Consider the following 25218-nt stretch of genomic DNA (forward strand, 5'->3'; position numbering starts at 1 on the left):
GGGAGATCCAGCTCGGCGCTCTTCCCTGCTCTTCCCCCACGCCTTGCATGTGTTAGGCGCCTGCCCCGCTTCCCGGTGCCAAGGGGCGGCTCTGGTGTCACCCCCTCTCGTGGTGTCACCCGGTGCGGAAGGGAGCGCCCGCGATGAAACGTGCCGCCCCCCAAAAAGTGCCGCCCGGGCGGATCGCCCCTCCCGCCCCCAGCTACGCCACTGGCAGTCGCTGCTAGACGCGGCGTGCGACACAATCCCTTTGCTCGCAGCGCTGAGACTCCGCCTGCCTCTCAAAGAGAAAAACATTGCATATATTTCGCGATGCAGCTGGACTCCTCCGCCCCCCCCAAGCTCCACCTGACCCCGCCCCTTCTGCTCCGGTGTTGACTCCTTTCCCCCTCCCAACCTGAGGGAGAATCTCGCTCTCTGGGCGGTCAGCTGGGATTCCCCAAAAGGCGCCGCCAACTTTCTCTTTCCATTTTCTAGCTTCCGCTTAGAGTGCCACCACGACGCGTACCCAGCAACCGCTGTCGGAATCGGCGCTCCGTGTTCCGATTGGTGGAATATTGCCCTTTCGGCCAATTACTGCTTTTGGTCCGGATTCCAGAGGCGTGGTCCTTCCTCCGCTTCTCAGTAAGGGCTTGCATGCGACGAGCGCGCAGTGAGTTTGAGGGCGTCGTCCGACGCCAGATGGGGCTCCTCCAGTGGCCCGTTTTGCTCCTGCTGGGGCCTGCTGCCTTCCTGCTGGACCAGTGTTGTGGTGAGTATCTTCGGGGGCGACGATGTCCCGGGTGGGGAGCAGAATTTGCAGCCGGCCCATTGCGGGGCCCTGTTTGCGGCGCATATACTTTGGGGGGAAATGGAATTCAGTCCCCTTTCCGATCTGCTTCCGTCCCACTCTCCGGCTGTCCCCATCGTCTGGAAATGCTCCATATTGATGTGGAGTCCGGCTCTTCCTCCTGAGCTCCCGTCTCCGCCCCAGGCTCTTTGTTGTTGTTGTTGTTAAGTGCATTCAAGTCGATTACGACTTGTGGCGACCTTATGAATCAGCGACCAGCCTCGTAGCCAGCCTAAAAATTGGGGGTGGGGGCAGAAAAAAAGATAATAAACAGAATTACTTATTTTTTGAAAAAAAGGGGGGCTACCCCTCAGCCCCCTGGATACGGGGCTGCCCCGCCCCCCAAAAGTGAGTCTGGGATCGAAGGGTGAGGCTATATAAAAGGGGGGGAGAAGTTCTCTCCCTTTCCCTGAATTATGTTGCCCCTTCGGATAAGGGCGCCCCTCTTCTCCTCCCTTTCCCTTCCAAAAGTGGGTCCAAGCCACCTTTTCCTGTTCCTGATCTAATACCTCCCGCACAAAAAAGGATTTTGACGCCGCCTAGAAAAGCAGGTTTCGTGGATGGGGAGGGGGGGTCGCTTTGCTTCCACCCTTTATTTGCTGCTTTCTGCACACCTGGCACACCCCAAGATGCACCTTGAATAATGGCAGAAAGAGTGAAGGGAAGGCAGAGAGCTCTTGGGGAAAAAGAGAGGGGCCGGGCTGCCTCCTTCGCTGGGGCCTTGAGGACCCTCCCCCACACACACACACACTTCCCCTTGAACCTCACCCCTCCACCCCCTTGCCTCGCTCTCTTCCTGTATCCTCCTCATCAGTGGATTGGACTCTAGGCTCAGCTCCTGAGGCTTACTACTACTTGGACTGCCTTCACATCAATCCCAGCTTATGGTGACCCTATGAATAGGGTTTTCATGGTAAGTGGTATTCAGAGGGGATTTACCATTGCCTTCCTCTGAGGCTGAGAGGCAGTGACTGGCCCAAGGTCACCCAGGGAGCTTCATGGCTGTGTGGGGATTTGAATCCTGGTCTCCCAGGTCATAGTCCAACATGCTAACCACTACACCACACTGGCTCTGCTGGGCATCAATTATCCTTTCAAACTTCCCCAGATCTGACTGGAAGAGAATTAAGGTTTGAAATACTGCAGAAAATCAGCAGCACGTTCAGGTTTTTCCCCATGATATACAAGGACTTAAGGCACAAAGAACGGTGCTTTGTTGTTATGTGCCTTCAAGACGATTACAACTTGTGGCAACCCTGTGAATCAGCGACCTCCAATAGCACCTGTCCGGAACCACCCTGTTCAGATCTTGTAAGTTCAGGTCTGTGGCTTCCTTTATGGAATCAATCCATCTCTTGTTTGGCCTTCCTCTTTTTCTACTCCCTTCTGTTTTTCCCAACATTATTGTCCTTTCTAGTGAATCATGTCATAAGAACATAAGAAGAGCCTGCTGGATCAGGCCAGTGGGCCATCTAGTCCAGCATCCTGTTCTCACAGTGGCCAACCAGGTGCCTTCTCATTATGTGTCCAAAGTATGATCACCTCAGTTTCATCATTTTAGCTACTGTGACAGTTCTGGTTTAATTTGTTCTAACACCCAATTATTGGTCTTTTTTGCAGTCCATGGTATGTGCAAAGCTCTCCTCCAGCACCACATTTCAAATGAGTTGATTTTTCTCTTACCCGCTTTTTTCACTGTCCAACTTTCACATACATTCATAGAGATCAGGAATACCATGGTCTGAATGATCCTGACTTTAGTGTTCAGTGATACATCTTTGCATTTGAGGACCTTTTCTAGTTCTCTCACAGGTGCCGTCCCCAGTCCTACCCTTCTTCTGATTTCTTGACTATTGTCTCCATTTTGGTTAATGACTGTGCCGAGGTATTGATAATCCTTGGCAAGTTCAGTGTCCTCATTGTCAACTTAAAAGTTACATAAATCTTCTGTTGTCATTACTTTAGTCTTCTTGACGTTCAGCTGTAGTCCTGCTTTTGTGCTTTCCTCTTTAACTTTCATCAGCATTCATTTCAAATTATTACTGGTTTCTGCTAGTAGTATGGTATCGTCTGCATATCTTAAATTATTTATATTTCTCCCTCCAATTTTCACACCACCTTCCTCTTGGTCCAATCTTGCTTTCCGTATGATATGTTCTGTGTATAAACAAATAGGGTGATAAAATACACCCCTGTCTCACACCCTTCCTGATGGGGAACCAGTCAGTTTCTCCATATTCTGTCCTTACAGTAGCCTCTTGTCCCAGAGTATAGGTTGCACATCAGTACAATCGGATGCTGTGGCACCCCCATTTCTTTTAAAGCATTCCATAGTTTTCCATGATCTACAGAGATAAAGGCTTTGCTGTAATTATAAAGCACAGGACGATTTTCTGAAATTCCTTGCTCTGTTCCATTATCCAACGTATGTTTGCGATATGATCTCTGGTACCTCTTCCCTTTCTAAATCCAGCTTGGACATCTGGCATTTCTCACTCCATATATGGTAAGAGCCTTTGTTGTAGAATCTTGAGCACTATTTTACTTGCATGGGATATTAAGGCAATAGTTCAGTAATTACTGCATTCCCTGGGATCCCCTTTCTTTGGAATTGGGATGTATATTGAACTCTTCCAGTCTGTGGCCCATTGTTTAGTTTTCCATATTTCTTGACAAATGTTTCTCAAAATTTGGACAGATTCAGTCTCAGGAGCGTGTAGCAACTCTATTGGTATGCCATCTGTTCCTGGTGATTTGTTTCTTCCAAGTATTTTAAGAGCAGCTTTCACCTCACATTCTAAAATTTCTGGTTCTTCATCATACGGTTCCTCTGTGAATGAATCTGTCATCCTGGCATCTCTTTTATAGAGTTCTTCAGTGTATTGCTTCCATCTTCCTTTTATTTCATCTCGGTCAGTCAATGTGTTCCCCTGTTGATTATTCAACATCCCTACTCGTGGTTTAAATTTCCCTTTCATTTCTCTAATCTTTTGGAATAGGGCTCTTGTTCTTCCCTTTTTATTGTCCTCTTCTATTTCTATACAGTAACTATTGTAATCGTTCTCTTTGTCCCTACGTACTAGTCGCTGTATTGTTGCATTTAGGGTTCTGACTGTGTTTCGATCCCCTTTTGCTTTTGCTTTCCTTCTCTCTTTAACCATTTGAAGAGTTTCTTCAGTCATCCATTGAGGTCTTTCTCTCTTTTTAACTAGAGGTATTGTCTTTTTGCATTCTTCCCTGGTAATGTCTCTGACTTGACTCCATAGTTCTTTTGGTTCTCTGTCAACTAAGTTTGGAGCCTCAAACCTGTTCCTTATTTGATCTTTATATTCTTCTGGGATGTTATTTAAATTGTATTTTGGCATTATGATTACTTTGTTGGTCTTCTTTAGCTTTACTCTGATTTTCAATACGACCAGTTTATGATCTTTACTGCAGTCTGCTCCTGGTCTTGTTTTTGCAGAAAGTATGGAACTTCTCCATCTTCTGCTACCAACTGTATAATCAATTTGATTCCTATATTTACCATCTGGTGATGTCCACGTGTACAGTCATATTTTTGGTTGCTCAAAAAATGTGTTTGCAAGAAACAAATTATTGGCTTCACAGAATTAAATAAGTAAGTCTTTCTCCTGCTTCGTTTCTGTCTCCTAAGCCCCATTTCCCCACAGTTCCTGGTTCTTCTCTGTTCCCTACTTTTGCATTCCAGTCTCCCATGATTATCATCATATCTTGTTTTGGTGCGTGATCAATTTCTTCCTGTACTTCTGTGTAAAATATCTCCAATTTCTCTTCTTCTGTGTTTGACGTTGGAGCGTAGACTTGGATGATGGTTGTGTTAATAGGTTTCCCATTTAATCTCATTGATATCACTCGCTCAGACCTTGCGTTGTAGCTCCTAATTGCTTTTGCTACATCACTTCTCACTATTAAAGCAACCCCATTTCTTCTTGGTTTCTCATTTCCTGCATAAAATATTATTCAGTTGCCTGATTGAAAATGTCCCATTCCCATCCATTTTAGTTCGCTCACACCAAGTATTGTAATGTTGATATTTTCCATTTCTTGCTTGAAAATTTCTAACTTTCCCTGGTTCATGCTTCTCACATTCCATGTTCCTATTGTGTGTGTCATACAATTCTGGACTCCTTTCGCATCTGTGCGCATCAGCCTCTGGGCTTCCTTTCGGCTTTGACCCAGCTGCGTCATTAGTCACATACCCTCTCACCATGTTAAGGTGTGCATGCTAGCGGGGGAGCCTGAAGGTGCCCAATGCAAAACAAAGATATACTTCCCAGGGTTCATTGTTCACTAAGTTGCCTGAATAGCTGCTAAGCCCTCCTCCCTTCCCCAGAATCCCTTCTGAAGTATTTGTCTTATTCCTGTGGGGCTCTGACAATTGAGGTTGAAGTTGCCTATGGCTCTTGGTGGGAATGAGGATCCCGCCTTGTGTTATCCTAATCTGCACATGAAGTAGGATGTACAGAGCCTGCAGACAGATCACTGTGTATTTTTGAGAGAGTGGGAAGTGGTCTGATTGTGGCATTGTTGCTTACAGTGTGAACATACATACTCATGCAGTTTCCGATTACAAAAAAACTTGAAAATATCTGCAAAACCTGTTTGATTGGAGACATTAGTGGGTCGTGTATATATATATAATTATATGTATGCATGTATCTTTTATATGGAAATAATAATTGTCCACCTTACAGGGCTATTGTAAGGAATAATGCATGTAAGGCAGGGGTGGCAAGTGCCCCCCCAAGCAAGGAGCTTGCCCCCCACCTAGTATATTTCACACACCTAGAAATATACTTTGCTGCTTCTGTTCCCCCCCCCCAATTTTTTTCTGATGATGTTTCCAGGTATGAATTTTCATCACTCTTGGTGAGGACTCTGCCTCCTCAAAAGGAAATGCTGAGATTGCTGTCTCTGGCTGTGAATCAGTTAGATGAGATGAGACACGCACACCCTGGCTGGCTGTAGTGCTGTTGAGCAGGAATGCTCAAGGGGAGCTTGGCTGTGGAACTCTGTGCTGCAGGAGATTCATTTCTCTGTTGTGTGAATCTTATGCTTTTGGCTGCTGCTTGAGACTTTTTTCTCAGCTGTTCATCTGTGGAGGTTTTTTAAAATATTAATGTTAGGCTGTCTAGTGATTTTTATGAATTTGAATAAAGCAGGATAAAAACTTCCTAATTAATCATTTAACAGGGATAAGGGCCATGTTCTACACCTAGGAAAAAGAAACCAAATGCACAGTTGTAAGATGGGGGATACTTGGCTCAGCAGTGCGACATGTGAGAAGGATCTTGGGATTGTTGTTGGTCACAAGCAGAATATGAGCCAACAGTGCGATGTGGCTGCAGAAAAGGCAAATGCTATATTAGGCTGCATTAACAGAAGGATAGTTTCCAAATTGCGTGAAGTACTAATTCCCCTCTATTCGGCATTGGTTAGGCCTCATCTTGAGTACCGTGTCTAGTTACGTTTGGGGGACTGGAAACAAAGCCCTGTGAGGAGAGACTGAAAGAACTGGGCATGTTTAGCCTGGAGAAGAGAAGACTGAGGGGAGATAGGATAGCACCCTTCAAGTACATGAAAGGTTGCCACACAGAGGAGGGCCGGGATCTCTTCTCGATCATCCCAGGGTGCAGGATACGGAATAATGGGCTCGCTACAGGTACCCAGATATTGGCTGAACATCAGGAAAAACTTCCTAATGCAACGGAACCAATGGCTTAGGGAGGTAGTGGGCCCTCCAACACTGGAGACATCCCAAAGGCAGCAGGACAGCCACCTATCGGGGATGCTTTAAGTTGAATGCCTGCCTTGAGCAGGACGTTTGACCCAACGGCTTTATAGGCCTCTTCCAACTCCACTATTCTATGACCCCCCCTCTTTGCCCATGTTTCAGCATCTGCCAATAACTTTTATTTCAGCAGGCTTTTGTCCTCTGTGTTGTGTGAATCTTATGCTTTCGGCTGCTACTTGAGACTTTTTTATCAGCTGTTGCTTTGTGGGTTTTAAATTTTTTTATATTGATGTTAGGCTGTCTAGTGACTTTTATGAATTTAAATAAGGCAGGATAAAAATTAGCTAATTAACAATAAATAATAATATTGATTAAGAAGTAGTAGTAGCACTATTACAGAGAAATGAAATGGACTGCCTTCAAGTCTGTTCTGACTTATGGGCGACCCTATGAATAGGGTTTTCATGGTAGACTTTAATCAGTACTGGAAGTGATAAACAACAATTTCAAGATCCTACTTGCATGCAGTATCGCTGAGCCAAGTATCCCCCATCTTATAACTCTGGTTTGTTTTTCCTAGGTGTAGAACTTTACACTTACCCCTGTTAAATTTCATTCTGTTGTTGTCAGCCCAGTGCTCCAGCCTGTCAAGATGACTTTGAATTTTGTTTGTCTTCCATGGTATTAGCTGTCCCTCCCAATTTAGTGTCATTTACAAACTTGGTAAGCATTCCCTGCACCTCCTCATCCAAGTCATTAATAAAAAGTGGAAGAGCGTTGGGTCCAGGATTGAGCCCTGCAGTACCCTGCTCATTTCCTCCCCCTACCTTGAGAAGAAACTATGACAAGCACTCCTTGAGTATGATTCTGTAGCCAGCTGTGGATCCACCTGGTACTTGTTCCATCCAGCCCACATTTAGCTATCTTGCTAATCAGAATATCATGGGGCACTTTGTCAAAAGCTTTCGAGATATATTATGCCCACAGCATTCCCACAGTCTACCAGGGAGATTACCCGATCAAAAATCAGATTAATGCGGCAGGATTTTTTCTTGACAAATCAAAATTGACTGCTTTATAATCTGCTCCAGAACTTTTCCAGGGATCAGAGTCAGGCTGACTGCCCTCAGCTACAGACCCCCCAAACACTGCCGCTTTCTCTCTCTTCCTTTCCAGGCACTTCCTCCCATTCCTTTCGTGTATTCTTAACGGCTGTATCAGAGCCTGACCAGGGACTTCCTCAGTTCACTGTTGTGGGGTATGTGGATGACCAGCCCATTACTCACTATGAGAGCTACACAAAGAAAGTGCTGCCATTAGTCTCTTGGATGAAGGAGATGGAGAAGGAGAGAGCCGATTATGGGAAACGGCAGACCCAGATCTTGCAAAACGAAGAGCCAGTGTTCAGAGGGAACCTTGTAACTCTGCAGAATCACTACAACCAGACTGGAGGTGAGTGGAGGATGTGGGAGGCACGGTTATCCCCCCACATTCATCCTCCCCTGTTCAGGAAATGGGGAGAGGGGGCTGTTGGGAGGAAAGGAAAAGGGGGTGGAGGAATTCACCCAGGACAGAAACTCCCTCCACCACCACTCCAGTCAGAGGAGCAGTGTGGGTTAGGAACACCTTCCTTTCATACCAAAGCAGAATCCTAAAGGGGTCTTGGGGGAGAATGAGAAGGGTGGGGGAAGCCACCCAGGACCACATTCTGTACATGCAAACTCTGCCAAGGAAATGTATCTATTGCATATCATTCTCTGCATGCCAGGCTGGTCTCAGGTCTTCCCAGGCTTCTAATTCCTTTTCTGTTTGGAAGGAAAAGTAGACAGGGGGAGGCCCTGAGGCAAGTGACAAGCCAGCCTTGAGAGGTGATCCTGCTGTGGGTCTGCACCCTGTTTTGGACAGGCAAGCAAACTTTTTTCAAAGTGGATTTTGTCCTGGAGCAGCCTGTTCCTCCTCCTTCAGGAGAAGCCACCTGTCCAGATACAGGTGCTGATTATCTGATCCCTTCGGAAGTCACCAAATCATTCCCACCCCTTTGCACTCTTCCCAGAAGAGGCATCTGGTTGGCCGCTGTGAAAACAGGATGCTGGATCAGAGGGGCTTTGGCCTGATCCAGTTTCCGGGCTCTTCCAATGTTCTTTAATGCCTTCAGTTAAATTAACCCCAAGGCCATTTCCAGTGGTGAATGTGACAGAAGGGGAGACTCAAGGTAGCCTCCTTACCAGGGCCGACGAGGGGGAGGGGGAGCCAGTACAAATTACTGGGGCCCGACTATGTTGCATAGTTTTTTGTCTTTCTCGTATCATTATTTGTCTATTGTTTTTGACATCCATTGTAAAATTGGTGAATTTCAAAGAAAATAATAATGATATACGAATTTCTGTTAGTTATCAGCCCCCTTGCTGGGGGGCCCAAAATGTTTTTTCACCAGGGCCCGAAGCCACTCTCGGCAGCCCTGCTCCTTACTACTCTCTTCTTTGCACAACTGCCTTTTAAGGTAGGCCTGCTGTGTTTCTCAAATTATCCACTAACTGCTGCCACCACTCTCCTTCTTTGTCTCTAGAATCTAGAGGTCCCAGAAAGAAGGGGAAGCTGGAGCTCAAACTACACAATTAAATAGGGATCCCTGAAGCAGCTACCCATTCCCTTAGCCCTTCCCAATGGGTAATGCTTACCTCTGCCAAGATTCCTCTTACAAGTTACCCAGAGCTTAAAGTCAGCCCATGTTCTCCCCCCACTTCTTGGAGTGTAGGAGTGTCAATAGGTCTTTGGGCCATCACACCAAACAATGTTTCAGTACAGCACATTAAAAGAAAAAAATGTTAGGACCCCTAACTTTTGTATAGAGCCATGCGCTGGTACTTTTAACAACTCTGAAATGTGCTGTAGGATGTGCCCCAAAACAGCCTCAGCATGAGGGGAGTCTAAATACCCATCAAGCACCCACACCCAACTGACCTATATATATTTAATCTTTATTAAGAACTAAACAAGGAAAAGGAACAGGCTGGAACAAGAAATGTAGAAGCAGTGGTAAAGTGCAAAATAATTGGGGGAGGGGGGAGTGAGAGAAGAAGAGAAATGTTAATTGTGTGCTTCACAACGGACTAATGCACGTGACTGGCTAAGGAGGAAGGGGAGGCGTAAGACTGTTAAGTCCAAGGTGTAAAATCATCCAGTTGCACCACTGTGAGCCCAGGTAGAGAGAGAGGGGCTATTCCTAGGCAGCTTCTGTGGCTGCTCCTTTTCTTGAGGACTGGGGGGGGGGGAGAGAGAGAGAGACATGAAGAATAATTTAGGCTGCCCATGGATGCACTTACGTTCCCTCTTGCCAGGCCAAGCCTGCTGCCCTGAGCATCCGTGGAGGCTGTCAATGACAGACTATTAGCCATGCGAAGTCAAGTGCCCTCAGAGCACCACTGATCAGCACTTGACTGTTTCCTATTTGAACATGTGGGCTGAGTCCTGGTGGGTGAACAGACACACCCTTGGACCCCGACCTTCCTCTGTGCGTGAGCTCGTCCTGTGAGAGACTGGAGTGGAGGGAGGAGGAGTCCAGGCGCAGCCAGGCAGGCAAGAGCATCCACAGCCCACCATTGGTCCCGTTGCACTGTCAGCTAAGAACTTGGCTTTATGTCAGCATTTAATTTTCACCGTTCAAAGTAAATATAGGCACATGTTTACTTATGTTTATGTATATTTAGACAGCTACATCCTTCACTCGCTGAACACACCTGAAGAATTTTAGTCAGCCTTCCTGAGACTGGCTGCAGATGCCTGTTTTGAACTGAATCTGGGTTGCCTCAGTCTGAGTCTGGCAACCAAGAGGTCTTCTGTATCTTTAAAAGTTGTGCAGGCGGAAGGGAGAATTTCACCTTGTGGTTTTTCCCATTACAGTGTTGCAAGAAAACCTGCACTTGGCTGAATTTTCTCTTCTCTTAAAGATACAGAATCACTCTCAGGCCCTGAGCCTGGCAACCCTACTAAGCGCCTATCCTCTCTTCCATTTCTTTAAAAATAAGTGTTTACACTGAAACCAGAGAAGAGCTCTATATAAAAAGAAAACAGTTAACATTAAAAATAAAAAAGGTTCAAAATGCTGTGGTCGGGAAGGAGAGAATCAGGCCAGTCATATTCATGTCAGCAAAAATACGACACCTGCCCCTGATGGCCACTGACACAGCAGAAGAGCAATAGGTAGCTTGCTCTTTTTTTGGAAAGTTTGGTGGTGGCACCCTCAGGGAGGTGCTGGGAGCGGCAGGGAGCCATCTTAGGTGAGGGCAGCCTGAATGCTGATGAGAGCACAGGGGCCATTTTGAAATGGGGCAGATCCCACTTGTGGCTTCCCTCTTCTTCCTCCTGGGCGACCTGCTGTGCAGGGAGCAGATCCTTGATGGTGGGTGGGATGGAGGAGGAAGAGGAGGAGGAAGGCAGAAGCCCCTGGAGGTGGAAAATGACCACATTAGGAGAGGAGATCTGACCCAGCAAGGAAGGAATGGGGGGCGGCCCCTCTCAGGGCTTTTGTGAGGGGCTGCTTTGATTGGCAGGAGCCTCCCTGAAGCAGTTGGGAGAGTCCATTGGGATTTATTCGGAGGGGGGAGGCCAGTGAACAGCATGAGTGAGGGTTAAGGGGTGTCAGCCAGATCAAGGGGGGAGAGAGAAAAGGGGGGCACATAAAGAGGGGCTTTGTGGCCTCAGGATTTGAGTGTTAGGTCATCGCTGAACATGTTTTAAGAGTCTTTAGCACTTTCATAACAAGAGATGCTGTCAGTTTGTTTCCATCTTTCCATGACTGACATGTTCTTGGGCTGTGCCTGCCTCTTCCCTGAGCCTGAGGTAAAAAAAGGTCTTTGCCCTGACCTTGTTTGGGGGGCTGGACGTGGCTGCAGCCTCCGCTTGCTCCCACCCTCCCTCCCCAGGCCCCATTGATCCCTTTGGGGCCTCTCTCTCTCTCTCTTGTTTCTCCTTCAGGGTTTCACTCCTTGCAGTGCATGTACGGCTGCGAGGTGGGCCCACAGAACCACAGGGGAGGGTATTTCCAGTTCAGCTATGACGGGAGGGACTTCATCAGCCTCGACAAGGAGACCCTCACCTGGACGGCGGCCGAGGCAGGGGCCCAAGTGACCAAGAGGTCGTGGGATAGAGACAGGGCTCGATCCCGGTACTGGAAGGCCTCCTTGGAGAAGGAATGCATTGAGTGGCTGCAGAGATACTTGCACTACGGGAAGGAGGTTCTGCAGAGGACAGGTGAGGGGAAGGGGGTTGAGGGAGGGGTTGTTGCCCTTCCCCCACATTGCAACCCCGCACCGTCTCACACATTCACACACAGACTCTCCTTCGGCCTCCAGACTGAGCTGCCGGCTCCAGGCTCTGGGGAGTTGATGAGAGTCTGGAACAGCCCCTTCAGAGGACACCTTTGGAGGTGGGGGGAGGATGCACTTATGAATTTTCACCCAGCTTTCCTTAAAAAACAAAATAAAAGCCAAGGATACTGGAGAGAAAGAGCTTACGTTCATATTTTCTACTGGAAGGTGCCTGGTTTTTTTTAAGTGTTGAGGAGCATTTAAAACAGGGTTCCCCCTCAACCCTCAGGCTGAAGTGGTTCAGTCCATTCCCCCCTCCCCCACCTTGGGAGATCATGCATGAGATCATTCTCCTTCCTGCCCCATAACCTTTTTTATTTTATTTTAATGGCTTCACATCCCTCTGAAATTGTATGCAACTCCAAAGTAGCCTCCGCTCTGCAGTGGAAATGAGAGGCGACGTGGGCAGCTTCTTCTACCTAAAGGGAGCCCTTTAGAACAGGCCGGAGTATAACTGGTACCGTCTGTTCTGGGGCTGTTTGCTTTCTTCATTAAAATGAAGATTAAACTTCATAAAACATGAAATGTGGAAGGAACTGAGGGAGGATAGGTCTTGGGAGAGCAAAGAGCAGCAAGTCCAGCAGATTTTCCTGCCCTGAAGGGAAAAACCAGCATCACTCTGAGCTGCATTCAGTTCATGGCCTTCAACTGAGGGCCCCTTCAGACGTCCTTTTTATTGATGTTTTGTGCCATGATGCTATCACGTGTGTATGTCTGTCACATGTGATCCCACTTTCAATGCTGTTTACTGCACCTGTACAAGTCTTGGGGTGGTCACACTGCTTCATTTCCAATCCGTGCCTATTCTGTAACTTCCAGCTGAAATCCTGTATCTTTTTATGCCACAAATATTCTGCTTGATGTTTGTCCTGCTTTTGTTGTCCTATAACCCTTCCCAGACCTGTAGCCAGCCAGCCTTGTTAGGTGGGGCGTTTTGGAGGGGGAAGTGCCTAGCGCCAGACAATCACTCACACACACACACACACACACACACACACACACACACACACACACACACACACACACACACACACACACACACACACACACACACACACACACACACACACACACACACACACACACACACACACACACACACACACACACACACACACACACACACACACACACACACACACACACACACACACACACACACACACACACACACACACACACTGGTGCAGAGGATTTGAGAGCCAGGCCAGGGGGAGCAGTGACCTTCCCCCCACTCCTCCTCCATGCAGAATGCTAACATGCCAAATGGGCTATGTAAAGGCCAAGTTAACAAAAAATGTGGTATGAACACCAGGAACTAAATGGTTGGCACTTGTCTTTGTTTCACAAGAAGAGCTTGTTTTCTCAAAAAAATCAGTTTTAATCTTGTATCACGACTACACCAAGACAAAAAAAAAGTTTAGAAACACAGTAAGAGCATATTACAATGCAAACATACTCATTTAGGGAGAGTGATATTGAGAACGATATACTGTATATAACATTCTTGTTGAAACTGAGATTGAGTCCTTTGTAAAATATTTGCTGTGGAATACATTTCCTTTCATAAGCTTATAAAAATGCTTGATAGACATGCAAGAAAGCTTTCTGAACAGTAGGCTCACAATATACCTTTTCAGCTTGAAAAAAAGAGACCTTTGTCTTTTCCTTCCTACTGAAAAATCAAGGGAAAACCTTTTAACTGGTTGCCAGATTAAAGACTAAGTGATTGGAAACTAATTTTGGAAAGCAACTGGATTTTTTTTTATTGGTTGCTTGGATGATTTTTCTGTCCAGAAACCCTAAAAAGGCCTTCTGCTGAGCTGCACATATTGGGAAAATTAGAAATTAGGTATGAGTTACAGTCTAGGTGGACAGCCAGCCAGCTAACTAGCATGCCACAGCAGCATTTCTATTCCTCTAGGGTTGTTTTCATCATTTGCTATCACGTACTCAAGAAAAAGAAGAAGTATCCTCTATGATTTGTGAGTACAGTAAGTGCTTTGAAAGAGGAAAGTGTAACATAAGGTAGATGTTTTTTCAGATCACTTTTTCTTTATTTCACCCTTCAACAATAAGCACTCAATCCTGCTCTATCATCATAATAACTGCAGAATAAACAAAATCATCTCATTGAAGGCAAAGAAGGTGGGACACAACTGAATGAATCTGAAAAGCAGAGCAAAGGAAAGTCCAAGGGGTGGAGTCTAACTCTAGCCCATAATCCACAGGTCTAATATTTAACCCTTCAGGGATCACTTAACCCTTCACAACTTCTGCTGTAACTTCTTGGGAATGGTTTCAGTCAATGCGGCCTGATGATGTGGACAAGGTGCTTGCAATGATGTGGCCAGCAACGTGTCCCCTCGACCCTTGCCCTTCTTGGCTCATTAAAGCTTGCCGAATGGATCCAGAGTGTGGTCAATGCATCATTGCGGGAGGGAGTGGTTCCAGCCACCATGAAAGAGGCGGTGATCCGACCACTCCTGAAAAAGCCCACCCTGGACCCATTGGTTTAGGACAACTACCGACCAGTTGCAAATACCCCCTTCTTAGGGAAGGTGATTGAGAGGGTTGTGGCGCAGCAACTGCAAGCACTCTTGGATGAAACAGATTATCTTGACCCATCCCAGTCTGGGTTCAGGCCTGGTTATGGGACTGAATCGGCCTTGGTTGCCCTGATGGATGACCTTTATCGGGAGAAGGACAAGGGGAGTGCGACCCTGCTATTCTTACCTGATCTCTGAACTGCTTTTGATACCATTGACGTTGGTATCCTTCTGGGCCAACTTGGTGAGCTGGGTGTTGGAGGAATTGTTTTACAGTGGTTCCGATCCTATCTCCAGGGTCGTTCTCAGAGAATAGCATTTGGTGACTGCCTTTTGACCCCCTGGCAGCTGTGCTGTGGGGTGCTACAGGGTATCATCTTGTCCCCCATGCTGTTTAGCATCTATATGAAGCCCTTGGGAGCAGTCATCAGGAGCTTTGGGGGGAGGTGTCAGCAGTATGCTGATGAACCCAGTTCTGTTTCTCCATAACATCTGAATCAGGAGAGGCCGTGCAAGCCCTGGACCACTGCCTGGACTCAGTGGTGGGCTGGATGAGGGCCAATAAACTGAGTCTGAATCCTAGCAAGATGGAGGCGCTGTGGGTGGTGGTTCCTGAGTTCGAATAATTGGTCAGTTGCCTGCTTTGGATGGGGTCATACTTCCTCTGAAAGAGCAGGTCCATAGCATAGGGGTGCTCCTGGATCCGTCTTTGTTGCTAGAGGCCCAGGAGACCTCAGTGGCTAGGAGTGCCTTTTACCAGCTTCGGCTGGTGAGACAGCTGCAGCCGTTTCTGGACCAGGGTAGCCTGACCACTGTTGTCCACGTACTGGTAATCTCCAGGCTGGATTACTGTAATGCGCTCTATGTGGGGCTGCCCAGGTTGGTGCGGAAGCTGCAGCTGGTGCAAAATGCAGCGGCTAGACTGCTCATTTGGGCAGGGTATTGCCAACATGTCACCCCGCTGCTGAAAGAACTGCACTGGCTGCCCATTTGCTACTGGGCCAAGTTCAAGGTTCTAGTTTTGGTGTACAAAGCCCTATACAGCTTGGGACCAGGATACCTGAAAGACCGTCTTATTCCTTATATACCCAGTTGATCACTGCGCTCTGCAGGTGAGGGGCTCCTGCGGATACCATCTTATCAGGAGGTTTGTTCTGCACAATATAGGAAATGGACCTTTAGTGTGGTGGCACCTACCCTAGTGGAATTTCCTCCCCTTAAATATTAGACAGGCGCCACCTCTGCTATCTTTTCAGCACCTTTTGAAGACTTTCCTCTTTCATTTTTAGGTTGAGACCTATCCCAGGCTGCATCTGTGTCAAAATTACTGAATATGTTTTTTTAATAATGTTTTAAACCTTTTTTTAAAAGTTGTTTTTTAAAAATGTTTTTAACGTTGCTTTGTTTTAATGTATTTTAAGATCTGTTTTTATGATGTTTTAAAGTGTTTTTAGCACTTTGTTTGCTGTCCTGGGCTCCTGCTGGGAGGAAGGGCAGGATACAAATTAAATAAATAAATAAATAAATAAATGTTACTACAGGCAGGCCCCGCTTATATGGCAGGTTCCGTTCTGGACTGCTGCCGTAAAGCGGAAATCGCCGTAAAGCGGAACCCATTGAAGATAATGGGGCATGTCATGCGAAAATGACGCAAAAACGTTGCAAAATGGCGCAAAGGCGCAAAACTGGCCTTAAAACGGGGTATTTCCCCTCATTGAAAGCTGCCGCATCAGCGGAACGCCGGAAAACGGAACACCGGTAAGCGGAGCCCTACTGTATACAATATCACTTAAGTATCTGTAGGGTGATTGTGATCATGAAAACTCCCCTCTCAGTCAGGGAAAGTCTTGAGTGAGCAGAATTTTGGGGCCTCTTCCGGACGAGGTTTTGTTGTGCTGTCACTTCACTCTGCCTTATTCACTGAATTTCTCAGAGGGTCCTATTCTTACACTCTTCCTGTTCTTAAAACAAGCTGTCATTCTTTAAATGGAGGCTTTCATTATCCTGTCATGTAACAAAAAGACAGTTTTCCTAAATAAAAAAAAAATCTGCAGGGGTGGCCAAAGCACAGCTCTAGGGGGCGATGCACCCATTTGCCCCACCCTGACTACACCTGCAATAAAAAAAACAGCGTGGAAGAGCCCTTAGAGGGATCTGAACAAGTTCAGCCATGGGGACCTGGCGACATTTGCCCCTCAGCCCAGAGGCAGCTCTCTGGGAAAGTCTTAGAACCACAAGTTGTCATAGTCAACTCTCCCAAGGGAGGGTGAGGAATCATGTTCCCTGGAGCTTTCTTAAAGAGATCTCACAGGGATGCTGCAGGTGTAGGAAGTTAGATCTCTAGGGAGGATTAGATGGCTACCTGGGGTCTTCTTTCTGCTCTTTAAAAGTACGACATCCACCTTGCCTGCCTCTGGGGATGTCTCTGTGTTAACGTCAGTGTTCCTTTTTGTTGGAAGTGGGGCAAGAGCAACTCCTGTTTTGTCCTTTTGTTTGTGCTCCAGAAGGAAGATAGAGTTAGGGTCCTCCAGATGGATAGGCTTGTTTACCTTTACCTGTGATGCTCTGACTGACTTCCTTCTGTTGCTAGACTGTGACGCCTTTAGGGAAGCTTACCTGCCCCTCTTCCTTCTGCCTTTTCCATTCCATTTTTCTCCGGCTGACCAGGAGAGAGGAGACTCCCTTTGTCTCTGCTCTCTCTCCGAGCATGGGGCTGACTCCTACACCTGGGAGTTATGCCTCCAACTTAGCTAGTTAGTTAGAACTAGGTTTGCCTTTCTATCCACTATGTATTTCTATAAATAAAGTAGCTTTTCTTATTTTACTGAGTCTCCAGTCTCAGTGATGCTGATGCAGGGTAAAAGGCTGCTTTCTTAGGCAAACGCACTCACACGCTGGCACACTCGCATTTCAACATCTGCTGTTACTCTCTGCTGCTGTGGTGCTGCTTTTAAACGAAATTAAGCAACACAACTACACACAGCGCAACACTTTTTTGTGGCAGAGCCACCAGTGGTGAAGGTGACACGCCAGGCTCACTCAGATGGCATGGAGACCCTCATCTGCCAAGCCCACGGCTTCTACCCCAGGGAGATCGACGCCAACTGGAGGAAGGATGGGGAGGTCTGGGAGGAGGGCACCTTCCGGGGAGTTGTTGCCCCCAACTCGGATGGGACCTACCACGCCTTGGTTGGCATCAAGATCAACCCAAAGGACAGGGACTGCTACCGGTGCCACGTGGAGCATGACAGCCTACAGGAGCCTCTGGAGGTGGCCTGGGAGGAACCTGGTGAGAGACAGCGGGGGAAGGGGTGGATTCTGGGAGGTGAGACTAGAAGGAGGGCCAAATCCAGTGACCTCCCCTCCCTTGAGCATCATACCTTATATCAACGTGCCCCAGTTGGATTCTCTTGTTTGTCTGACGGGGTGGAAAGCAAATGATTTGGATGTTCTCATTTTTAACAGAGGTGCCGCCTTTTTTGTGAAGTACCTACTGTCTTGTAGGCCGTAAACTGAAATTATATGTCACAGGCAGAAACTGGCTGCCATCTTTTCCCCTGTAAGCCTGGATAGCTGCAATGTCATGGAATGTTTGTAAATATTTTACTTATTCAAAGTGTCATGTGTCAGCACACATTATGGCAATCCCTTGCGAGAACAGACCCCCCCCTTCCCATTCTAGTTCTAAAGGGACTCATGGAAATATTGAAAGACGCGCGGGCCATTAGTGCATACCCCCCCCCCCCGAACCTCTCTGAATTTCATGAGTTCGAAGTGCTTTGTCACTATGGACCCATAACAGGAAAATATTGCTTTGGTTTTTCCTTAAATTGTTTTCCTCTTTTCCCAATTCGGCTTTAGCATCCAACATCGCACTCATTCTTGGGTGCGTTCTGGGGGCCATCCTGCTGATAGCAGCTGCGATTGCTGGGATTGTGTTGTACAGTAAGTGAACTGTGAGTGTATTTTGGGGGGTGGAGGTGGAGGTCATTTGGCTGTTAGAAAGGCTGTTCCTTCTGGGCTGTACTGCTCTGGCGTTCCCCTTCTGCCAGCATTCATTATGAGTATGAAATTATATCCCAAGTCAGCCTGACTCCTCTCTCTAGCTGGCAAGTAGCATCCCGGTTGTATTCCCTCAAAGTACGTTGAATTCTAAGAATCAAAATAGAGCCACCCCGACCCTCTAAAAATGCTTCTCCTGGTGCTGACCTGAGTTGTCCTCCAGCGTTGTTCCAGAAGGAGGGATCAGAGGCAATAGGGGTTACGATGGAGGAAATCTGGTGGTGGGGTGATCCTTGGAAAGTCTTCCTACTCTCCGTGACTGCCAATTTCCTGGAGGGCCTGTCGGACTTCCTTCCCTGAGGCTGTTAGGAACTGGACAGGAGAAGCATCTGCCGGGGGTCCTTCCTGACCGCAGAGGGTGAGGCTGGCTGATCTCTGTGGGATCCCTTTCAGTTCTAACTCTCTGGTTCTGTGTCTTTAGGAAAATGGCAAGCAGGATACAGAGAAGCGCCAAGTGAGTGAGATCTTTTTCTCTGCATGTTATTTCTCCCAATACGGGCAGGCCTGGGGTGGGAACGAAGGAAAAAAGAGGATTAGTTTATTGGGGTGGTGTCTGTGTCCAAGCCAGAGATGAAAAAGCGCTCTTGTCACTATAAAAGTGGAAAGAAAAAATAAATATCTAAAAGGGGGGAGGGAGAGCGTAAGTAAACCCTCCCATGATCCAGGAAAAGCAGCTGACATTAACAGGCAATTAAGAGAGAGGTCATTTAAGGGGCAATTAACAGTAATCCTGCGGCTGTCCTTCACTGGAAGCAATGAAAATAGAACTCCAGGTGCCCCACATACCTGGAACTGCCGCCTCAAATGTCTGGAGGGCAACAGGTTGGGGAAGCCTGCCCTGCTATCACTCAGCCTGGAACCATTTATAGATACGCTGCTTGTTTCCAAGGGGTGGGGAAATTAATTTTGTTTATTCACTGTTGATTGTTTACTTGTATTTGTATTGCGTTTTAATTATATTGATTGTAAACAGTCTTGAGATGCATGCATATCAGGCAGTATATTAATAAATAAGTGGGTATGACTGCAATCCTCTGTATAGGTTACCTGAGAATAAGCTGCACTGAACTGAACGGTGCTTACTTCTGACTGTACGAGGTTCAACTTGTAAAACACGCCCATCTCTTTAAGAAAAGATCCCCAGCCAGCTGTTTCCAAGCTTTAGCTTTTTAATTAGAAATGCAAACAACTTTGCACAGAAATGTTACCATTGAAACTGCTGGCATAAAGGAGGACCCCCATCAGAGAAAAGGAAAGCAGGACCTAGCCTCTGCTTGGCAATTTTCCTGATTCTCGACTTCCTCTATGCTAATCTGTCACAAGCACAACAGTAAAACTTGACAGTCTCAAGTGGTCAGAGGAAGGGGGTTTGCCACTTACCCTGGTGTCCTGGCAGAGGACGTCATCACTCCTGCCCAGAGAAAAGTCCCTGGAGCTGTGCTATTGCCCCTGCACTTCAGGGTCCACTTCACCTCCGCCTTTTCATCCTCAAGGCTAGACGAGTGTCCTGTGCTCTCTTTGCAGGCAGAAGTTCCCAGATTCCAGCCCCAGTGTGTCCATCACAGGGGAAGGGAAGGGCCCCGACTGAGACTCTGCAGAGCCCTTTCCATAGCCCAGGGCTGGGGGACATCTGTGGCCCTCGGAGTGAGACTGGACTCCCAATCCCCATCGCCCCAGCAGCCCACGTGCTCTGTAGTCAGGGATGAGGGGTGGCTGTTGTAGTTCAGCAACATCTGGAGGGCCACAGGTTGGCCACCCTGCCATAGACGCTAGTGGGCTGGATGGACCAATGGCCTGCCCCTGGATAAGGTCTGTAGTCTGGTAGGAGACATCCTCACTCCTGCTCTGGAAAAGCCACACACACCATTTCCTGCTCTGCTGTGCCTACAGCTAAGCCTGAGCAGGTGTAGCTGAACAAACAATACATCTTTCCCTGTTTACCAGGGGTGGGGAACCTGTGGCCTTCCAAGTTATGTTGTACTCCAGTTCCCATCTTCCCCAACTCTTGACTTTGCTGGCTTGGTCTGGTGGGAAATGGGGCCCAACCACATCCGGAGGGCCACAAGTCAGCCCCCTCTGCTGCCCACTCTTACCTGGGAGCAATTCCCATTAACGGGACCCCTGGCCCTTTCTCTGTGTTGATTTAAACATTTATCGTTGTTGCTTGTATAAGTTTTTGTGGTGTGTTTAGTCTGAAATTAAAGCAGTTGTGCTCAGCTGTCCACAAAAGGGCCTGGTGTGTCTGAGAGAGAGAGAGGTGGTAAATATACCCCCCTCCCTTCTGCTGATCTCCTTTTCCCCCTTTCCAGCAAGTGACTGAGGGTCCGACAACTCCAGCAAGGGTAAGTGCGGGAATCCCATCCCACGGGGCAGGGGGAGTTCTGCCTCTCACTGAGGACGCTCAAGAACAGAGATCTTCCCAACTTCACTGTAGAGAGTCTCCTCTAATGCCTCCCAGACGTTCTCTGCCTGCCCAGTTCAGAGTTCCAGTGGAGAAAGGCAGGTCCTACAAAGCAGTGTTGCCCCTTCCCCTCTCAAGGATCTGGTGGTGGATCAGCCAGGCAGCGGCTGCAGCTTCTGCCAGGGTTTGATTGGCTGATTTGATTGTGCTACAGCCACAAGTACATTTTGTTACTTATTAAATTTCTGTCTTGCTCTTCTTCCCAAAAGGAGCCCAGGGCAGCAGACAAGTGATAAAACACTAAAAACATCTATACAATATCTTAGAAACCAAACATCTTGAACCCCTTTAAAAAAATCTGTAAAGTCATTTAAAACTACAATTCCAGCACAGCTACAGACTGGGACAAAACAGCTGAAACTCAAGCCCTGGAATTATTCCCTCACTTCCTTGTATACTGTTTCAAATCCTCGCCCTCCCCTGATCCTTCAGCAGGACCTAGATTCTGTGGGGTTTTCTGTAATGCATCCCTTAACTTACCTCTGGTGACAATGTAATTGGGGTTGGGTGTATGTGTGGGGTGGTGCCTGTTCTCGCAAAATTGCAAGGACGTTCTCCCACCCTGCAAATCTGAAAAGTGCACAATTGGATCAATTATAGCAAGTCTCCCTCCAGTGTTTCCCTCCCTGCCATCTCCCTCTCCTGGGGCTGCACCCTTCGCTTCTTCACCTGAGCTGAGAGGTGCTGAGACCACCCCCTCCCTCCCAGCCTCTTTCTGGATCTGGAATCTTGCAGGTTCACCATCTTGGCATGCAAACAACCTCCCTGTTTCTCTCTCTCTCTGCAGTATGACCAACAATGTGAGCACAACTCAGACAGTGGGGCTTCCAGTGGAAGAGGCATCCATCCATATTCTGAAACCTTCAGGAATTTCTTCTGTCTTTGGATCATTTCTGATTGCAAGAGAACTTGGCTTGATGGGATTTGCTTTCTACCAGGACTGCCGCCCCCTAGGGCACATGTGCACCTGAAGAAATAATTGTAGGACTTTCACCTGATGAAAGAAATCTTAAATCAATGTTAATATTGTGAGTTGAAATCAGTTAATTGATCATCTGCGCATAGAGTTGCATAAGAGAGAGCTCTTAAGAAAACAAAGACTAGGGGGTGTGGCCAAGACGCAATGTTAATGGCCGCTTTCTGAGAGAGCTCCGCATTAGGGCAGATGGAGGGCCTCCCCACTGGCCTTTTTTCGGGATCATATCCACGGTTCCTCTCTTCCCCACACTGGGGGAATGCTTACTGGACACAAGAAAACCAAAAATGGGAGCCTACCAGCTTTTTTCTGCCCACGCGAGTGGGGCAACAGAGACACTCAGCAGCAGCCGTTGGTGGGAAATAAAATGGCGGCTCCTCGGTTGCCGCCTTCTCAGATGGCGTCTGCAGGCCCCACTTTGACTAGTGACGGTGTAAACCTCCAGGAGGAATTCGGCCTACAATTGGCCCCCTAGCAAATGGTCCTCACGGATACTTGGAAAGAACTTATGCAACCTCTAGAAGCTAAACTGGATGAGGTTAGTAAACGTGTAGACGGAGTTGCAGATACAGCAACAGCAGCCTTTGATTTAAGTATGGCCTGTAGCAAAACACTTAAGCGACTAAAGCAAGACAATGATTTACTCAAGACTAAGGTGGAAGAGATTGAGGATCAGGCCCGTAGACAGAATTTGCATGTCCGTGAGATTAGCAAGGGGGAGGAAGGAGATGATATGAAAGAATTCCTAGCTGCATGGTTAAAACACTGACTTAGAATGTGCTCACAGAGCTTTGTCACCCCAGCCAAGGGAACAAGCCTCCCTCCCCATGGGATATTGTTCTCTGATTTGCTCTATATGCCACCAAGGAGGCTGTGGTCTGAAGGCACATGAGGCCAGCTCCCTGCTGAAGCTAAGCAGGGTCAGGTCTGGTCAGTGCCTGGATGGGAGACTGCCTGGGAACCAAATGTAAGCCGCCTTGGATTTCTATCATGAAAAGAAAGGCGGGGTATAAATGCAATAAAATAAATAAATAAATAAATATTTGGCGCCAGCTACGTGCCCTCAAGCACATCACATACAACAACCAACCTGTGATGATATTACAGGATTTGTGACCATAAACTCCAAGGCGACGCACCACTGGGTGACCCTCGTCACAGCACCTAGCCCTGCCCACCCACCCCACCCCATCCTGCACTCACGGCAGCTTTGCTCTCCACGTCCAGGGCGCTCGTGGCCTCATCCAGCACCAAGACCTTTGGGTCGTGAATCAGGGCCTGGAGGATGGCCAGGGGCTGCTTCTGCCTGACGGAGAGCTGTCCTCCCTTTTCTCCACCGTCTGCAGGGAGGCAGGAAAATGAAAAAGAGGAGGAGGAAGGGAAAAGCCGGCATCCTAAAGCCTTGTTTCCAGAGCAGCAGGGGTGGTGGTGGTGGGCATACCAGCTGAACGTTAAGGAAGGGGATTCGCAGGTAAAGGAGGGTCTCAAACTTCTCTGTTCATTCTATGGAATGGAGGGAGCTGGGAAGGGGGCAATGAAAATGGGAGTTGACAGTAGGACTCCTGGTTCCTTCCTGAGGAAGAGTCACAAGCAGGGCAGCCAGAAGCCCTGGAGGATGCATTTCAAACCCTGCCCTCTTTTGTGCCTGATTCCCGCATTGTCACAAACCTGCTTGGACCTTGAGATCAGCCTCAGATACCCCCAAGATCAATTTCACTGGTGGGCATGAGAGATGATGGACCTTTTTGGTAGTGGCCCCATGCTTGAGGAATTCCATTTCTAGGGAGATACATGCAGCTCCCTCCTCTACTGGCTTTTAAATGGACCCTGACATTGAAAGAAAAAGAACTGCTTCAAGTGCTCTGTATTGTTTTAACTGCAGCTGTTCTAATGTCATCATATTTTTGGTTTAGGTCATGGTTTCATTAATAAGTGATGTACTATGGTTTTGATATGAGTTGCCCTGGGAAAATTTCACCCCGAAAGAAAGCATATATGTTATCTATGAGTAAATAATGTCAGGGAAACAGAGCTCCTGTGAGCAACAAGAAAAGCCCTGTGTGGGTCAGGCCACAGGTTCCCCTAGTGGTCCTGTCCTTGTCACAGACTTCCTGAGGAAAGTCATTACTGACAGCAATTTCCATGTTGAAATTGGGGGGGGGGATTCTGTTTTGCTCAAATCATGGTCAGGTTGGCCTAAGTCTGTGGAAGCCATTTTCCAAAATGGCCACTGATGATCCTTCTGCACCGACTATCTATGAACCATGTCAAACTCTTTCAAATTTGGGCGTATTTTAATAATAGTAAAGAATAAAATACATATTTTATTATAACATAAGGTGTGAATATGCATTTTTTTTAAAGAAAAAAACATTTATTTTAAAATAGATTTATATCCCATCCATTTCATTTTTTCCTCCAAGGAACTCAAGGTGGTGTGGACGGGTCTCCCTCCTCCTCAGAATGGGCGAACCTGTCAACTTTGGTATCCCTCAGTTTCTCATTCTCCACATCAGTATGAGGGTGTATTTAAAAAAAAAAAAAAACCCTCATGAATTTCACCTAATATAATGCATTTCTGTATGGTATTTTCACATATACATTCATTTTTATGTAGCTTTTGCCCCAGTGAATGCATCTTTATACACTCTACTTGGCTGGAGAACTGCATTGTGAAATTCACAGAAGTGTGCATTTGTTTTGGTTCTCATTTTATTTTGGACAGGGCAAACTAGATAGATTCAACTTTAAATGCCAACTGAATCACATTTCTGCCCCCTTCCTCCTCTCCCCATTTCATCCCCACAACAACCCTGTGAGGTAGGTTAGGCTGAGAGATGGTGACTGGCCTGAGGTCATCCAGTGAGTTTTCATGGCTGAGTGGGGATTTGAACCCGGGTCTCCCAGGTCCTAGTCCAGACCTCTAACACTACCTTTACATTGCCTTGAGGCTCACAAAGCTTATTTTTGTGTTCACAGCTCTAGTTCCTTATTCTATATAGAATCATAGGGTTGGAAGGGGCCTATAAGACCATCGAGTCCAACCCCCTGCTCAAGGCAGGAATCCAACTTAAAGCATACCCAACAGGTGCCTGTCCAGCTACCTCTTCAATGCCCCAGTGTTGGAGAGTCCACCACCTCCCTAGGTGATTAGTTCCATTGTTGTATTGCTAAGTTTTTCCTGATGTTAAGCCGAAATCTGGTTTCCTGCAACTTGAGC

General features: G+C 47.2%; 2 protein-coding genes across 2 annotated transcripts in view; one reads left to right on the forward strand and one right to left on the reverse strand.

The window, feature by feature from the left end:
* Positions 1–593: 593 nt before the first annotated feature.
* On the forward strand, positions 594–24305 carry LOC133381503 (class I histocompatibility antigen, F10 alpha chain-like). Its single transcript, XM_061620667.1, has 8 exons — positions 594–751; positions 7761–8036; positions 11559–11834; positions 17504–17788; positions 18361–18444; positions 18983–19015; positions 20871–20903; positions 21810–24305. The coding sequence occupies exons 1-7, from the start codon at positions 637–639 to the stop codon at positions 20879–20881; spliced, it is 1080 nt and encodes a 359-aa protein (XP_061476651.1). The 5' UTR covers positions 594–636; the 3' UTR covers positions 20882–20903; positions 21810–24305.
* The window catches only part of LOC133378952 (antigen peptide transporter 2-like), a 99893-nt gene continuing 97317 nt past the window's right edge, over positions 22643–25218 (reverse strand). Inside the window, exons 3-4 of the mRNA XM_061613563.1 lie at positions 23202–23338; positions 22643–22648 (exon numbers count right to left, since the gene is read on the reverse strand). Of these exons, the coding sequence (XP_061469547.1) occupies positions 22643–22648; positions 23202–23338 (143 nt within the window). The remainder of the gene's footprint in view (positions 22649–23201; positions 23339–25218) is intronic.

The sequence above is a fragment of the Rhineura floridana genome, chromosome 3 (assembly GCF_030035675.1).
Source record: "Rhineura floridana isolate rRhiFlo1 chromosome 3, rRhiFlo1.hap2, whole genome shotgun sequence".
In the NCBI taxonomy this organism is placed as follows: Eukaryota; Metazoa; Chordata; class Lepidosauria; order Squamata; family Rhineuridae; genus Rhineura; species Rhineura floridana.

Bases quoted from the DNA above. Each gene is read 5' to 3' on its own strand.
- LOC133381503 (XM_061620667.1), top strand. From the start codon at position 637: ATGCGACGAGCGCGCAGTGAGTTTGAGGGCGTCGTCCGACGCCAGATG. The intron at 752-7,760 runs GTGAGTATCTTC...CTTCCTTTCCAG, and splicing joins CCTGCTGGACCAGTGTTGTG to GCACTTCCTCCCATTCCTTT. The intron at 17,789-18,360 runs GTGAGAGACAGC...ATTCGGCTTTAG, and splicing joins GGTGGCCTGGGAGGAACCTG to CATCCAACATCGCACTCATT.